Raw genomic sequence first — 18,092 nt, forward strand, 5'->3', positions numbered from 1 at the left:
TGGTTTTTAGTCTACTGATATCTGACAGTCTCTCCTGACACAGCGAAGCTGCTCATCGATTTATCCCCTCGGATTTCCCCCCCCTTTTTAATCTCTATATCTGCCTACTTTACCTACAAGTGGCATTGTTTTTTCCCTTTTTTGGTTGTTGTGCCTGCATGATACCTATTTTGGATTTTTTTTTTGGATGAGACTAAGCTCATCTCTCTGTTGTGCAAGATTTTTTGATTGATCTCTAAGCAATAACAAACACTAATCTAACTGACTTGACAAGCTGACATCATGGGGGACATGTCCAACAGTGATTTTTATGCCAAGAACCAAAGAAATGAGGACAACCATGCGGCAGGCTTCGGCTGCTCGGTCATGGAGCTGCGCTCACTCATGGAGCTGCGTGGCACAGAGGCGACGGTCAAGCTCCAGGAGGACTACGGGGGCGTAGAGGGACTGTGCAAACGACTGAAAACCTCACCCACAGAAGGTGAGTCCCCATGCTCATCTGTGTATGTGTTTGAGTGGTGTGTGTGTGAATATGTGTGCACTGGTGTGTATTGTGTGAAGGATCTCATGTTGAGGAATGTGATCTCCTACTGTATGTTGCACCGATCATAAGATTGATGGCAGATCTTCATCGCATTTAATGTTGCCCTTGTGAAGCACCTGGAGAAATGCGTAAGCACAGCATCAGAACAGCAGACAGGGGAGGGAGTCCTGTTTGAAGGGACTAATGAAAATTCTTCCTTGCCAGCTAGTCTTAGACCTCTTTAGTATGCATAGAAATCTCTCCGGACAGTTTAGCCCCCCTCCCTCCCTCCCACTCCCCCATGCAAGCCCCCCACCCTCCCCTGTCATTCTCACATCCTGTCAGCCAATCAGCCATAGCCTTAATAAGGAGCAGGTCTCTGGGGCAACATGGTGGAGGTTTTGGCCATGTGGGTTGTGCTGTGGCGTCTGCAAATGTGGACTGAGCATGAGTGGAATGAGAAAGCACAAAATAATAAATAGGAAACAGGTACAGCACCTGTTACCATTTTTTTTTCAGTTAAACAACTGGAGAATACAGTACATATTTCAGTTCTGCAGTGAAAATGGCAGATATTTTCTGCTTTTTATCCTAACAGGTGAACGTTGGTATAGTTATAACACTGCTTTTCTTCACAGAGAGATATTCAATAAAAACATGTGGAAACTGCACAAAAGCACAGCATGTGGTACCACAGAATCCCTGCATTTTATCACATAGCCACCTAAGCTATGTCATAATATCCTCTTTAGGTTATACAAACATTTATGCAGACATCTGTTGTTAAAACAGCCCAACCTTTACTTTATCTACATAAAAGTAGGATTTTCTGTTGCTTCATCCCAAGCTGCAACACAGGAGCAGACAAAAAACAGACATCTCTAATAGCTTCATCCGTGTATTGAATATTTATAACAGTGGTGAAATCATCCACCTCCCCTGATGTAGGGATCATTGATCAGTATTCATGTAGTGTCACCTGTGTGACATCAGAGGTAACCTGTAACCTTATAGGCTGATAGCCACAGAAGATCGTGTTCCCTGGTCTTCTCATCCAATAGCACCACTTCTAGGTCGGCTGGTGGTAATACCTGCAGCAAGACAACGGCAGAGTAAACTACATAATTTAAGAGAATCTTAGAGTTGAATAAAGAGCAAAACAAATTGGATGAAAAAGAAGCAAAGCACTTATGAACACTGAGTAGGATAGGGGATGTGGTGCCTATTGCTCTTCCCCATATTTGCAACATTAGTGCGAAACAATGCCTGCAGTGTTACAGCAATACTGAAATGAACTTGAATTTGAACTAGCAATAAAATTATCATAACAGACATAAAATTATAATTTCATTTTCCCATTCTCATGAGCATCCTGATTAGATGCACCAACATTACGTTTCCTCAGTGCGCTAAACGCTAATCCAAAATCACAGCCTGCAGACTTGCAATAAAACTTCCATCAAAGTAATTAAATGTACAACATATAAACAGGAATATTGTAATTATTAAAATGCTTTCTGTTACTGGTAAACCTAGCATTTCGCCAGTAGTTCATTACATAATATCAAACTCAATAAATAGTACATGAACATTTACTTTCTTTTCTTATACAATGAGTAATAGTTACATGTTAATTTTTTTTAAACATTAAAAATTTTAATATTAGATGTTTGCCAGTGCGTTTTCGCATTTTGATTTAAAACTACTACGCTCAAATGATTCTGGATCACATTGCAAAATTTTTGTTCCTTTTCGATGATATGCCCAGTGGGTAAAATAAAGATAATAATCACAAAAAGAAGAAAAGAAATGAAAAAACACTGCTCTAAGGAGCAATTCAAAATGTATGTAAATGTATCGCTCTGCCGGCTGTGTTATTCAAAACACCACAATCTCAAATGCGTGTGTGCCATTAATTATTTTGGCATTTATTGGCTTTCGAGAATGCATTGTGTATTTTGTGCAGTACTCCCTTGAATAAATCAGGTGTTTCCATATCATAGTTTGTCAATCCATTTAACAAGTCCCCTGGTTTTGGATGAGATCTTGTGAGGCTCCTCTCTTCTCATCCCTGCTTATAATTATTAATTGTTATAATGAATTATTTTATCTCTCACTGGAACATTCACAAAGTGGAAACTGAGTAATGGTAACTGGTGCTATTTGCATTAGTGATCCCAGGTGTTTGTTTTTATGCTTTGTGAGTCCCCTTGTGTGTTGCGTAGTTGCTCCACAGAACATATGTTGCCTCAGAAATATGATCATGGTAATTATCCCTGAAGGTATTCTGTATTGCTTGCTGTCATCCTGTGTGGTGTGTGTAAGGCGTATGTGTCCCAGGGGCCTGCGTTTGATGGTAAGAGGCCCTGAGTATGGTTGACCTATTAGCCCCGTATACTGTCGCCCATACCAGCCCTTGCACATGATACTAACCGTTCATGAATGGCTATAGCCCATTATGCAGCATCAATGCATAATGGCTCTGTAAGTATAGAAATGCAACCAGTGAAGGGGTTGCGCCCCTGACCGCATGCATTTAGAGTCAGCAGGCAGTAGGCTCCTGCTGACTCTACAGTACATAAAACTTGGGCAATGTTGTTATTGTGATATGAGACGATATATCATCTTTTCAATTTCAATTTTTTCTGGTTTTAAAGGCTGCATTACAGTAGTGAAGTAATTTGAACTGATCTGAACTTACCAGACTGTTCTACTTGTTCTAATACTTGCCTTTACCCACTTAGTCATTATATTTACGGGACAAATGATATCAAAAATCTCATTAAGTTAATATTTTGTGAAAGTACCAGTGGTCATCCCTACAGTATAGAATAGAATAGAATTGAAAATCGATGTTGAGGTATTTGGTCAAAAACACTATGATATTTCTTTTTGTCCCTTAGTCTTAGCACCTATGAAGTGATTTGGAGGAGATTTCAAAACACCAAGATATATATCATATTTCACAAGATAGCCTAGAAAAATCAGAATATTATTTTAAGGCCTTACCACTCTGCCCTAGTATATGACGATCGCTATTTTTGAGATTGATTGCTACACTAGCTCCCACACATGATACACATTATACACATGACTGCTATGAAGTCAGAGAATAACACGTACAAAACAGTAGCCCTGGTTTTGGAAATTAATCTTTGTTATTAATGATGTAAACATTTCTAGAGCCTAAAGAAGCTTCCTTTCTTCCTTCCGTTCACACATTTCTTCAGGCATTACTACCTCCACCAAGGAGGTTATGTTTTTACCAGTGTCCGTTTGTTAGTTGATTGGTCTGTCAGCAGGATTACACAAAACTACTGAACGGATTTCCACAAAACGTAGATCTCTGACGAAAATTGATTGATATTTTTAATGTATATATTGGTGAGTACAGGGGACTGTAGGGCCTCAGTGGAGGTATGCGTGTACTGAGTGCCATTCTAATTATGTTGTTCAATACAAGTGTTTCATGACCCCAATGGATGAACAATTTTCTACACTCAAAGGGGAGAAATGTTATACATACATTTATGTTAAAACATAAAATGGAATTAAAATTCCTTTTTTCAGATCAAAATTGAAAGACATATGATGATGATGATGATGATGATGATGATGATGATGGAATGAATGCCGATTAAGTGGCACATCTAATTCTATAACATGCTTGGATTCACTGTTTCTTACCCTTTAGTTTCTCAGTAGCCTGCTCTCTTGCACTGTATACCTGCCCCCAGGATGTAGTTACCTATGTGTTGCCTTGTAGGTGACTGTGGGGTGAAGAAGCTAGCATTTCCCTCAGGCATCCAGCGGGTGAATGGCATGAGTCATTCAGGGGCCAGATGGGATGTCAAGCTACAGCTAAGTTTCAGAGAACGGACGGCAGGAAGCTGCTCGATGTATGACCTGCTTCTCTTGATTTGGGAGAAAAGACGGTTGGTGGGTGCTCCCAGTGCAGCTGTGTTCTTATGAGACTGTACAGAGTTGCAGCACATCGGTAGGTCATCCTGGGTAGGGGGGGAAAGAAATTGAGAGGGAGTGCTCAGGGCAAAGCCATTTCTTGAGGGTTGGGAGGATGAAGAGGTGCTTAGGGCATCGATAGTCTTTGATGTTGTCAGAAAGGGAGGGCAGGAGGGTACTTAGTGAGCTTGTGCAGGAAAGGAGGAATAAATATAGATACATGTGGAAACCACATTATAAACAAATCCATCCACTTCACAAAACTGCAGTGGCAATATTTTCATGCAGTTTAGTCATGACTGCAAGTTTGTATAAAATAAAGTAGTATCAAGTGAAGCAGTGAATGTTTTAAATGTGTCACTACAAGCTTACATTAAATTTTATATTATACCAATCAATTCTGAGATTTTGTTAGCCATATTCTGTACTGTATGCCTAATAGTTATCATCCCACCAGCACCTCTAAAAGATTGGCCTCATAACTGTCTTAGTCTTTTTTTAGACCTTTTTTATAACATCCAGTTCACTGTCTGCAGAGCTGCACATCAACGTGACTTAACATGTAAAGTTGATGGAATGAAGTACTATCTCATGCATGCTGGAAAGAGATAGCACTATACTTATTATTACAGCAGGAACTGAGTAGGCAATATGAATTCAATCCATAGTAAAATTCAGCAGTTTTTGTAATAACTTATATTATAGTCAGCCTAGGACTGAGCTATTTTATTTCCGACCAACTAAGATTTCCTCAATTTCATATCCCCACCCTGGCCCCTTTTTCTATTCAATACTTTTTCTTTGCCCTTTACAATATCACCAAGTCTCATTTCAGTCTTCTTACTACCTCCGCCTTCTTTCCACCTCCCCTTGGCCTCCAGTTCCCCTGATTCGACTCCCACACAACATACTGTAGACATACCTCCACCACCACCGAGAACATCACCTTCCCCCAACCTCCAAAGGCAGTTGCACGCCAACACCAACAACTTTGATTGATTTTGAAGTCCATAACAGATGCTTACCAATGTTGTGACCTCACCAAAACTAACATTAAAAACGTTGACATCTCCACCTCTACTAGTCTCACATCCGCCATTTTCTTTTCTTCTTCACACTAAAGATGAAGTGAGAAGGGTTATTTCAGGCTTGCATAGCTCTGAAAGTCTCTGTCTCTGTGTATTCAGTGGCAGGTTGTTTGAGTTTGGACGGCTATAAAACTCACATAGTTAAATGATCAGTACATAAGATGAGCAACTAGAAAATATCTGCTTAATACACGTAAAATGTATGGACAGCAGTCACCTATGACTCCCATGGTGCATTCTGCAAATGGGATGGGAATATATACATTAAGCAGCTTCAATGGGTTTCACAGTGTGATGTTTGTTCTAAAGGTGGGTCCAGGTGTGATTCACGAATGACTGAGCATCCCGCTACAACAGCAGCTGAGGCAAATGGGTGTTTCAGTGTTTTGAAAGCAGAAAATAACACGATTCCCCTTAAAGATTTTTGGAAATGCACTATCTCAGCGTAAGAAATATTACGGGACATTAACCCTTGTAGATGGAAAATTGTTATTTAAACACTGATTTTTGCATGAATTATGTAAGTAAGTGAGCCTCAGATGCTGGTAGGTAGATTTTGTTACCCTTTGTCAGAGCCAGTCCACCATTTCATGTCTTGAGGATAAGCTAAGCTAACTGGCTTCTGGCTCCAGTTACAGTACATATTTAGTTTACAAGTGGCATCTTTCCTCTCATCTAACTCTGTATTTGATCTTTATTTGTCAAATGAATCTTTTACAAATAAATGTTAAAATGGAAAATAGGAAAAATGTTTCCTCACACTTTGCAGCTCTATTATAGATATCGTCTCACTTAAATAATCTCACTGCCGACCTACCTTTGTCCTGCCATACCTCTCATTCCTGTCCCCTCTAGACCTCCTCCTCATCAACCCATCCGCCTGCCCCTACCCTCTCTCTACCTTCCATCCCACTCTCTCACCACACCTTACCTCTCCTCTGTATCTCTCCTCTGCTCCCATTTCTATTTTGGTGTGTTGGTCGGTCGCTGGTATCCCAGTGGGCCAGTGTACAGCGTAGCCTAAATAGACCTGCTCTACATCTATAACCTTCATCATCTCTCTTTTCTACTCTCACTCTTTTATCGACTTAGTAACAATGTAACACTGCTGGAAAAGTAGCACACTGTTTCTAAACTTCTGTCGGTCCCTAAACTATTGAAAAACATATGATCAAAATAATAGACTTAATTTTTGTTTGATGTTAATTAAATATTCTTTATTGAGATGAAGACAATACTTAACTTCGACTTCAATTAGACAACAAATGTGACACAGCAGTAACTTTGACATTAAGATGACTCACCTCTAGTCACCGAGCACAGTAGGCTCTGAGAAGTGTAAAACATATCTTGCAGAAATGCAGGTGACAATCAGTTGATTGAGGACAGTTGTGTTTACAGCAGATCCCTGAGGGGAATGCACCTGCATTGCTTTATGTGGCAGTAACAGCGGGTGGATGGTGGCCAGATGATACATCATACACGCTGCCTGTATTTCTCATGGGAGGATGTTGTTGATGGTTCCTGTGCTAACAGCCCTCACTGAGGTGAACACTTGACTTGTTTATACAAATGTGATTCGATACCACACACACACACCAACTACAGACCCTAAATGTCCGCACAAACACAGACACATCATCGTGACTCACATACTGTGCGACTCTATTGATCTGTAAACAGCAATTTGGATGTTTGCATCAATTTTGTCTTTTGTGACATTGATGTCAAGGACACAGATGAAGTGATGTGTATGTGTGTGTGGTTGGCAGAAAATGTAGACAGAGAACAAAAAGGGAAACATTGAAGAGAGAGACGGCTGAAGGATGGTTGAAATATTTTCCTGCCAGGTTAGAAAATTAGTAAACAATTTTTCTACTTTTTTTCTATTCTACTGTTACCCCCTCCTGCAGATATAGTTGTCCCATCTACATATAATTGTAGTTCCTTCTGTAATATAAAGACTGTGCTACGATTACTCTTCTCATTCCTCCTACATATCTCACTCGCTGCGTTTTGTACTGCTCCCATGACGAGGCCTTTATGAAATCTATACATAACTCAGGAAACTGTTTGCCCCACGCTTCTGTCATCCGCCTCTTCACTCCCTCCATCTTCTCCTTTCCTTCTCCCTCTACCCTCTCTGTGACTGCAGAGTTTGGTTGAAACACCTCTCTTGCTCCCCCATTTCTTTTCCTTTCCTTTTCATTTTTCTTCATTTGCACCCAGCTTCTGCCTGTGTTCCCTCTAATCTTTTGTTTATCCCTCCCTTGAAATAAAGTCCACATTTCAGTCTGGGTGCTGCTGCATTTCTGCACCTTTCTTTCCTTCTCCTCTCCTCCGTTCTGTTCATCTGTTTGTCCCTCATCCCACGTCTCCTCCTTGCTCCCTTTCTTTTCCTGCTTCCCTCCATCCCTCCCTCCCTCCCTGATGATCATACTTATCGCGTCCTCCAGTCGCAGCACCACGAGCGCGTTCCCTTCTGACGCAGTCTATTTAATCTCTGTCCCACAAGGGATCTCTCACATGGAGCAGCCGTCTCTTTAATAAGGACAATTTCTCCTGCTCTGCAACTCCTCTCCTCCTCCTCCTCCTCTCCTTCTCTCCTCTCTGCCCTCCCCTCTCCTCCCTTCCCCTAGTGACTCTGTAAAAGGGATGGAAGAGGTAGAAAAGAGAGAGAGAGTGAAATAGGAGGCAGTGAAGAAGAGAGAGAGAGATGGCTCTCAGAGGACAGATTATAAATGATACACAGCCATTTTGCTCTGTGAAGGAGCAAAACCACATCGTGGGCAGAGACACACACACACAAATACACACCACTACTCACACAGGTGACTCCTCTGTAGTGTAGTAGCAATGACCTTGAGGCAGGCTTAAGTAGGGTTGTGGCACAGTGGTCAATCACTCTGCAATAGCGCTCTTTCTGAAATATTAAGAAGATTAAGCAGGGAAAGGAATGTGCTGAAGCGGTTCAGCTAACAATGTACATGTCTTTGGTATGTCTTTTAAAAAGCCTGATTTTATTAATGGTTAATGAATGCTTTCTTAATGCCTCTAGGTCAGTAATAACCACTAATCAGATGAAAAGAACTCACATTTTGAGTTGTTACATGTACAAACAAATGTAAAATAATGATCTCTGGTTGGTGCACATCCTCTGCCAAGGATCTTTTACCACTGACCTTTAAATATACAATCCACAGCACTCTGAAAGTTTAAACTATAACAATGGTGACAAAGCATTGAGTGTCATGTATATGTATTTTCACCTGCTGCTGATGTCTGACTCTCTGTCGCTTCACTCCGGCTGCACGCCTCTCACACCGCCTGCCGTGTCTTGTCATCCCTGAAGTCATGGTCTTGGTCAGAGCTGCTGTATCATCTCTATTCTGCATCCCCTGTTGTCAAACTGACTTCCGTCGGTCTTGGAGGCTGTATCCAATCCCTCTTATCTACTTGAAGTTTACTGAAAACATGAAGACAAATGCCCTTTTAAGAATAATTTGCTGTACTAACATTTGAATCTGCAAGCTTGATAGCCTATTGCATAAAGGCCTCCACCCTTCATCAATGACTTGCAGAATTGATGTCTTGATATAAGTAGGCAGTCATGAAAGCGTCACCGGCTGACAATCCACAAGGTTATTTTTGCCATGCTGCTTCCTGTTAAGCATTAATAAACAAAAAACATTCATAAAGTTGTTAATGACAAGTGACAAACCCTTTGTATGCCTTACTACAAAGTATGCCTTGTTGCAAAGCAGTGCCAATTTCTTAATGCGGCACAATACAAAAAGATGAGCAGGTGTAGGGGAAAAAATAATAATGGCTTGCGAACATTTCCACTGGGAAGTGTTTTGAAGTGCAATCACTTCTCAGACGCTTAGGCTTTTATACCAGGGTTTGATTACTGTCTCTGGAGAAGTACACTGTGGGCTGGTTTCCCAGACAGGAATTAAACAAGGTCTCGGACTAAAACAAAATTTATATCCATTAGATGTCCACGGAAATGCATCCCTAGTCTAGAACAAGCCTAATTTCTGTTTGAGAATTTGGCCTTTAATGTACAAATTATCTGAACCCTGTACCACTTTTCATCAGTAGTGGTACATTGCAGCTTGCAGTGAAAAAATGTCTGCAGTTGTATTTGTGCAGCACATTAAGTGCATTTATTTTTGTTCTATCTTTTTTTAGAAGACATCGGTCCAAACAATAATTTAAATGTGCTTATTCATGTACTGTTTTGTAGCAGTTTTATTGAGGCAGTGAAAACTTTCTTCTATTAAATCACATCTTGTCAGAGGGACTGTCACACATGCGCATGCACAGACACACACACAAATCACACACACACGCAGATGCTGGACATGGCCGGCAGTGAAGTCAGCTGTCCCAAGAGATGCCTGACTGAATTAAGAGGACAGATGCCAAAAACCAGACTCTCTTGGCCTGCTACCGTGGAGCCTGGTGCTGACTCACAACAGTATACAGTATGTCTGCCTGTGTGAGTGTATAGTATAATGTACTGAAAGAGTACAAACTACATGTGGTTGCTATGGTAGATTCCAGAAATGAAACTGACTGTAAAGCAACCCAGTGCTGACAAACATACATATGTACTCAGTGGACTTTCCCTGGGAGACTAAAGGTGTAAAGAAACATCTACCTCCAACAAGACAGGATAAGATTTGAGCATTGTTATCAAGACTAGAAATTAAATCTTTTCATCCCCAAAGTGTAGTGTAGGCAGTTGGGGAATGGCGTTTTGCTTAGGGACTCTTGAGGGACAGGACAGGTCTCCCCCACAACCACAAGCCCAACCTCTCCACCAAGTTTTCTGTGGCCACCACACCATCTCATTACTTCAGCTCCTGTCTGCCTGAAAAATATTTCCTTAGATTAGTGAATAACTCAAAAATACAGTGCCATAAACTGACATCTCCAAAAGCTTTTCAGTCCCAGGTTGCTGTCATACATCTAAATCCAGCTCTTGTCCTCTGAAATGTCCTGTATCTGAACTGGCTGCTGGAAGCCAGAAGTATGGATAGCGAATTGACAGGCGTGGTGATGCTTTTAGCTGAATATGCAGAGTCCCAGGCTATAACCGGCTTGTTTCTCTCCATGTCAGCTCTTTTCCTGAGTTGACCCCTCTCCTCTCTCTTCTCCCGCTGTGGGGCAGAACAAGGGTGGTACCACTGCTGCCAACACAGACAAACAGCATTTTCTTCTCAAGGGCACATATTCCAAACAGTCTTGGACCAGATCCAGCCCTGCGTTGCTCAAGGGGGCAAAACAGCTATCTCTCAACTTTGAGTTTCAGCATACTGTAGGGGAAAATAATCCATAACATCACAGCAGCAGAAGAAAAGAGGAACAGAGACATGAGACTGCCTTGTTCTAACTGAAAATGTTACTGTTATTTATTTATTTTATCCACTAAATACACACAGTATAGTCAGGTCACATATGAAGAAATCTTCACTGGGAAAAAAATGTTCAGATCCTTTGCTTCACGAAAAGTACCAATACAATAAATCAAAATCTCACCAAAGTAAAAGAACAGGAGTATTTTCAGAAAAATGTACTTAAACTATCAAAGTAAAAGTTCCTATTCTTCAGAGAAACATCACATGTGAATGATTTATTTTATGACATTATTTGATTATTAATGTAATTGCATGATTTTGTAAATTGTATTTTACTGTTTTGACTACTTTTTATAGTTTAGTCAAGACCAATGGATTGTATTTATCAAAAGTTATTATTGTAAAATCCAAATATGCTAAATAAATAGTAACTATAGCTGTCAAATAAATGGAGTAAAAGGTAAGAAAGTAAGTGTTTTTGCCTCTAAAACATCTCATAATTGTACTATAATTAAAATTACACCCTATAATTCTGGATGCAAATACTGATGGGGTTTTCAATAGGCGAAATATGCATTCTATATGTTCTAAGTGCTATATTGTAGGCAACTGGACTTTCACCTCACATCCAAGAGGCTTCTTCAGTTCTAACTAACTGGTGGGTAGTTGCAGGCTTCAAACCCTGTGTGGGTGTGTCCTTACAGCGTAGTTTAGGTCACATGTGAACTCTGAATTTCAGAGTCGTTAGGGTCACACGTGAGTCGTTGACCCGACCGGCATTCATGTAGGTGGTTAGGGCTAGGTGGGTCCAAGTGTGAATGGGTGTTAACCTGTCTGGGGAGTGAACTCAGGACAGCATTGTAAGTGGGTGATAAGTAGTGTCGTAGGCCACCTCCTCTGCTCAATGATGGTCATTCCATTTTGACATATATGGATTTTTTTCGAACGAATGTCCCTTCTCCTTCAGATGTAAGTGGACAGCAGAGTTGTGACCTGAGGAGTTGTGCCATTCACTTATGGAGGGGTTGTTTTGTTTCCCCAATGTACAAATCTGTGCAATCCTGGCTCTATTGAGCAGCATAAACTACATTACTCTGCTTATGCCTGGGTGTTTTGTCCTTAGGGTGGACAAGCTTCCTCCTCAGTGTGTTACTGGGTTTGAAGTGAACAGGGATGTGGTGTTTATTGAAAATCTTGAGTTTCTCAGATTCTCCCCTGACATAAGGAATAACAATGTTGTTCCGTTTTTTTCCATCTCTTCCTCTCTGTCTGCTCTGGATCTGGACGCAGGGTTTAAATCCTGCAACTCCCCACTAGTTAGTTAGAACTGAAGCCTCTTGGATGAGAGGTGAAACCTCTTCAAGAAACTGAAACAAGTTCAGTTGCCTATCATATTGCACTTACAATGACCATGACCTGCAGGACTGAGAATCTTCACCAACGTGTTGCATTCTGAGGTAGTATTTTTGAGGTAGTTACAGAAACAATCAGTCAACAGGTTGATCCACAGAAAATTGTACTCAATTTTGATCATAGAGTAATCAAGTCATTGGTCAAAGAACATTTACAAATATTTGTCTGATCTAGCATCTCAAATGTGAATGTTTTTTTCTGCTTTTGTCTGTTTTTTTAGTGTTGTAAATTAGATATCTTTATTCGGGGAACTTGTGATGGGAATTGTTTTGACTATTTTCAGACATCTTATATACCAAATGATATGTTGATGAATCACACAATTGCAGGCCTTTTAATCCCGTAATATTCAGGCCGTCTTCCAGTCTATCGCAAATATTCCACTATTACAACGAGCACAAGTATTTACAGGGCATTAATGTGACCCTGCAAACACTGCCTGACTACTTTAGCCTTACATGAGTGGCATACGGAAAAATCAATTGTGCTGAACACCATGTAAGTACATCTGGTTCATGTCAGGAATATTAAAGGAGATGCATCCATTTGTTCAGCAGATGGAACTTGTTCAGACGGGGTTTCATGGGCGCAGTCACATTACAGTTCAGTCAAAATGCTTGGCACATGCACGGATCAATAAACCTTCAGCTCTCCACTGTAATTTCCCTGCAGTGTTAGAGTTTGTAAACTCTGATTACAAGAATGTGTTGAATGATTGAAAGATTATTTTTCTATCATATAATCCATTAAAATATCGGCCGTTGGTGTTCAAATATGTTGACAAACTTACATTCAATAATGCTGAATTGCTATTATAATTACTGTTATATATTAAATTTATGTGCCCCACACAGTGATCAGCATCTCTCTTGCTGTACCCCAAACAGTGTATTTTCCCTGCAATTCCAAGCAGTCAGACAATAAGGGGCACATTAGTGTGTAGATTTCCCTTACCTGTCATGACTATTTCATGACTCTCTCTGGTAGTTTGAATTTTAATAGCTGTCCCTATTGTGTCCGGAGCTTATCTGAGCCCCTGGGCGAAACCAGAGACTGACACCCAGATGGGAGACAGCAGATAGAGCACTGTCACTCTCCCTTTCAGCCTCTTGGCCCTGAACGCTCTCCCTTTTCACTCCCGAGGGGGGAGGGTTGGCTGAGCATCTACTGAGCAGTTGGAAATGTTTGTGTGCAGGCATGAGGAAAAATACGAGCTCCTAATCGACATGTTTGGCACAAGCCACAGAGCCAAAATTGCAATTTCAGGGTTTTTTGAAAAATAATTCTTTAAATTTTTACTTATCAATGAACACTTCACTGGGGAATTATTAAGAATGACTAGTAAATAACTTGTGAGTCAGACTCAATGATTTGGTTAATTGGAATGTAAAGTCATTTATCAGCTCTAGATCTTTAGTATTAAATCTGTCAAACTATTATTTTATTCCTGCTCCTGGACCGCTAGACAAAAGAACTTGTACATGTAGGTTTGATTTGTAGCCTTGAACTTGGGATTCAAACATACTATTGAGTTCTGTGTGACCCTTTTCACTCACAAACCAATAGATGTATAACTGCAACCTTTTTTTGTAAATGCAAACCTTTGATGTGATGATGGAAGAATGTAGGGATGTATGGGTAGATTGGTTGATTGATTGAGTGAATGGTTGAACAGGCTGGAATTACAGGATGAGGTAACTGACCCCGTTACACTTTGCCCTTATCACTAAGCAGCTGTGTCTAAACACGCGCGGCACTCTCACTATCTCTTTCTCTTTCTTTGCCACACACTCACTCACACGCGCACACACACACACACACACACACACACACACACACACACACACACACACACACACACACACACACACACACACACTTCCCCACACACAGAGGCTGTAAACAGATGTCTCATTAATGTTGTGTCCACATCTAGGGCAGTCGGGCCAGCTAACATTACAGTGTTTGAGGCTCAGATGGTGGAACAGTTAACACTAAGTGACTCATAAATTCAGTAAGAGAATCATATTTTCTCCATTGTTTTTTACTTTAGACTACTTGTAGGTTGAATAAGCTCATTTATACACACACACAGATGCATGAGCACAGTTGTTTCCACAAATGATTCTGACACAATTTCTAGGGACAACATCTCTTACAGACACCATTTCTTGTCAAGGCTCCCACTACCCACGTTTGACTGGTCGGGTGACAGGAATTTGAACTGAAAGAGATAATGGGAGTGCTTGGTTTGATGCAATAGATCTCCCTCCCACATTACATTACAAACATAACAGAATCGTTGTCAGAAAAGAATGACATGGCAAAGAGGCGTGATCTTAATATGATTAATTGTGCAGCCCTAATGCACACACGCATGGTGTATTTAAATGTGGGTCACATGCACCCACACAGGCACCCTGGACCTCAACTATGCACACAGTTTTAACACGATGATAACTGTTTCATGAATTCTGATAAGGACCATATGCACCAAAGCCTTTGCTCTAAATGAGTCACTGTCAGCTTGTTTCTGTTTTTCCCCTCCGTGCTGCTCTTCATGTGCTACTTGCCAGGCCTCCAAAAAAGATTTCTAAGAGGTGTAAATTAACCCTTTGGGGATTCAAATTCAAGTCATATGAGCAGCACACACCAATCACATCTATGAGTTTTTGTGTCGCTCTGTGTTTCTTGCATAACATTACATAATCAGCTTTTTTTTCACAACATTATAAAATGTAAAAATAAAATGCAAGAAGGATCGCCATAGAAACAAAAGAGCATGTGTACTTCAGGTCAGAACATAATAGCTTGTAAATTTAAGTGGGATGCATTTCTTAGTCTTTTAGACCTAAAGACTTAGTTTATACAGCAGTCTTCATCTAGCTGTCTCTGCACAATATTTTTGCCAGTACATACGTATATTTATATACAGTATATAATATAAAGTAGGAATAATAAGTAATAATCAGTTATCCTGTGGAGAGAGTGGCATGTGTGTTTGTGTGTGCGTGTGAGAGAGAGAGAGCTGTGAGCTGTGTTCTCTCACTCCACTCTCTCGCATGAGTCAGACTCAAAGAGCACAGTGCGTGACAGCAAAACTCACCCACTTGTACAGCTGCCCCCACAAACTCACACACACACACACACACACATGCACACACACACACACACACACACACACACACACACACACAATTGCATATTTTATTTTCAGCATTGCCACATACATTTAATTTAGGCTGTTGGGAGACGATTAAAAACTGCAGAGCATTTCAGCCTTTTTATAGAAAACACCAATTATGCGGCATCAGAAAAGAGTTCAGATGCAGGTTCTTGTTTGTTTTAATAAAGAAAGATCTAAAAAACCAAGACCAAATGGTGTTTTAAGTGGTCAGCTGGTAGCATTCTCAAAATAAAAATGATTTAGCTTTGGAGAATGTCCGCCATGTTCAAAGGTGACAAAATCCTCATGCCTGCCTGGCAATGGTGGTTAACAATGAAGCCATGCTACTTTACAACACCATCAAACTACTTTTTTTGTTTTCATTGTTTTGCTTGACAGACACCTATAAATGACTTATTTTACATTTAAAACCAGTCAGGGTTGATCCTTGGTTTCATATGCGACGCGAACACCAGTCTTCTGGGTCTGTATTTGTTTGATCTAGCCCCAAACCCAATCTCCATCCTACTTTGACTTTCTTTCTCTTTATACTAGGTCATCTGACATTTATGTGTGGTATTTGTATGCATCTATTTTCCTTACAACTTAATGGGAAGGATTGGCGAATCACCTGCACTCAAAATTGGACTTTGGTGTATGTACTGCACGAAATTTGAAAAGCTGAAGTCAGGTGTTTTTGTACGCAGAAGTGAAGTGACTGAGCTGCTGAAATAGTAAAGCGATTTGATACTATATGGTGGGGTTATCTGCAAGAGTATTTCTTAGCCTGGACCCCACTCATGTACTACAGACACATAAGGCAACATAAGTATATTTTCCAATATGTTGAAACATTCCTTTGGGTAATTTTCCTGTAAAAGCAGCAACCTTGCCACTGATTCTGTTTCCAGTGTTTGATTCTCTTAAATAAAGCACAGTACATCTGCAATATTAGACGGTAGTCATTTTGTTGGCACAAGCAGAAAGCGTAATAGGTTGCAATATGGTGTCATACACATATGAACATTCACACACATACAGTACATGATGGGAAGGACATGGTGTCAGAAATTGCTCAGTGTCACTTTCCAGTCCATTACCTCTTAGATGGGTCTGTCCGTAGGGGAATAAATGATAGATCCGCGTGTGTGTGTGTTTGTGTGTTTGTGTGTGTGAGCATGCATTTGTTAGCGTGACCCTATGACTTCTCATGAGATGAGAGAATGTATTTTCTCAGTTGTTTGTTTACATACAGTACAGTATGTTTGCTTGCCTGTTTTGCTACACTGATGTAACATTAATTCGTCCTCACAGAGAGAGCATGCTTGTCCTCGTGTAATTTCAATCCTGATGAGCACATGGAGAGTCAGCACGCAAGACCATATTTTAAGCTGAGCAAATCAATTCATCTTTAAAGTAAAGACAACACCAAATAAGACAGTGCTAAAATAAAACTAGAGAAACTCTCCCTGAACACGGGACAGAGGTTGAAACACCCCTTTCCTGCTGTTTTAAATGCTGCAAAAACATCAATCCCCTGCTGTGTCCCCCAAAACATCCAGCCCAACCATGATTAAGTGAGAAAAGGGGCTTCCTTTGTTTAATTAGGCCTTCATCTAACAGTGAGTGGACCTGCTGTGCTGCTGGGTGTGCCCACCCACCCCCATCACCCAAAGATTCAGTTACATTCCCCACCATCTTCTTGAAATAAAGCAGTTTATATAAAACAGCATGTTGAAGCAACTTCAACCTAAACTCCAATCCAGTGACTTGTATTCAATTTTCTCCAGACGTTGCCCCACCTGGTTAATTGCAATCAAATGTGTGTAAAATTTGTATGATGCGTTTGTATGCGACCTGGCTTTAAGTTATCCTGACGTGCCAGATGGTTTGTTTCACACAACCATCTGGGAAGTTGTCTTTGGAAATTGCTTGGAAAAGGGCAGGTACTTTTTAAAAAATAGGCTGATGATCCGACAAACATGGTCACATGATCTGGCAAATCTTGGTGCCTCGCAAGGTATGCTCAGAATACCATTTGATGTGGATGTCACAGAGTCCTCTTTGCTGGAAGCAGAGGCCGTAGTTTTTTTACATAGAGATCATCTGCATTTCCTCAAATGGCCACTTCAAGCTGGCACTAAAAGTGAATCAATCCTCATTAGGCCCCGTGTTAAAATGCCTAACTTAACTGCATAAAAAAGCATGTTTACAGCCTGGTACAAAAACAATTATGGTCTCCATAGCTTTCCCTGTTCATGACAACTATACAAGGGGTGAATTTGTATACAATTTACTCATTTAAATTATATTGAAGTTTCCCCTTAGCTAATTCAAGTCACTGACCTTGACCCCTGGGCCATATTTGTGGTATTGATACCTTTTGGAGAATTTGGTCTTGCAAATACTGGACAAATTATGTGGTTTGCTCTGCGGTTAATTAGACTTAGGTTGAGGGACAGATGCTGGTGTTTTGGATTCACAAGCAACCCTGTTAGCATTAACCAGCAGACAGCTGCTGGAGGATATAGGTGGGGGCAGACGTCTGGAAGATTTATCAACCAGAGTCGACCGGA

The 18,092-nt window shown here is 40.6% G+C and overlaps 1 protein-coding gene across 9 annotated transcripts in view; it reads left to right on the forward strand.

The window, feature by feature from the left end:
• The first annotated feature begins 282 nt into the window (after window positions 1-282).
• atp2b2 (ATPase plasma membrane Ca2+ transporting 2) overlaps window positions 283-18,092 on the forward strand; it is a 68,617-nt gene continuing 50,807 nt past the window's right edge. For all 9 annotated transcript variants that reach the window (XM_073468292.1, XM_073468293.1, XM_073468294.1 and 6 more), the window contains exon 1: window positions 283-481. In XM_073468292.1, coding sequence (XP_073324393.1) covers window positions 283-481 — 199 coding nt within the window. The remainder of the gene's footprint in view (window positions 482-18,092) is intronic.

This window comes from Pagrus major, chromosome 6 (genome assembly GCF_040436345.1).
Source record: "Pagrus major chromosome 6, Pma_NU_1.0".
In the NCBI taxonomy this organism is placed as follows: domain Eukaryota; kingdom Metazoa; phylum Chordata; class Actinopteri; order Spariformes; family Sparidae; genus Pagrus; species Pagrus major.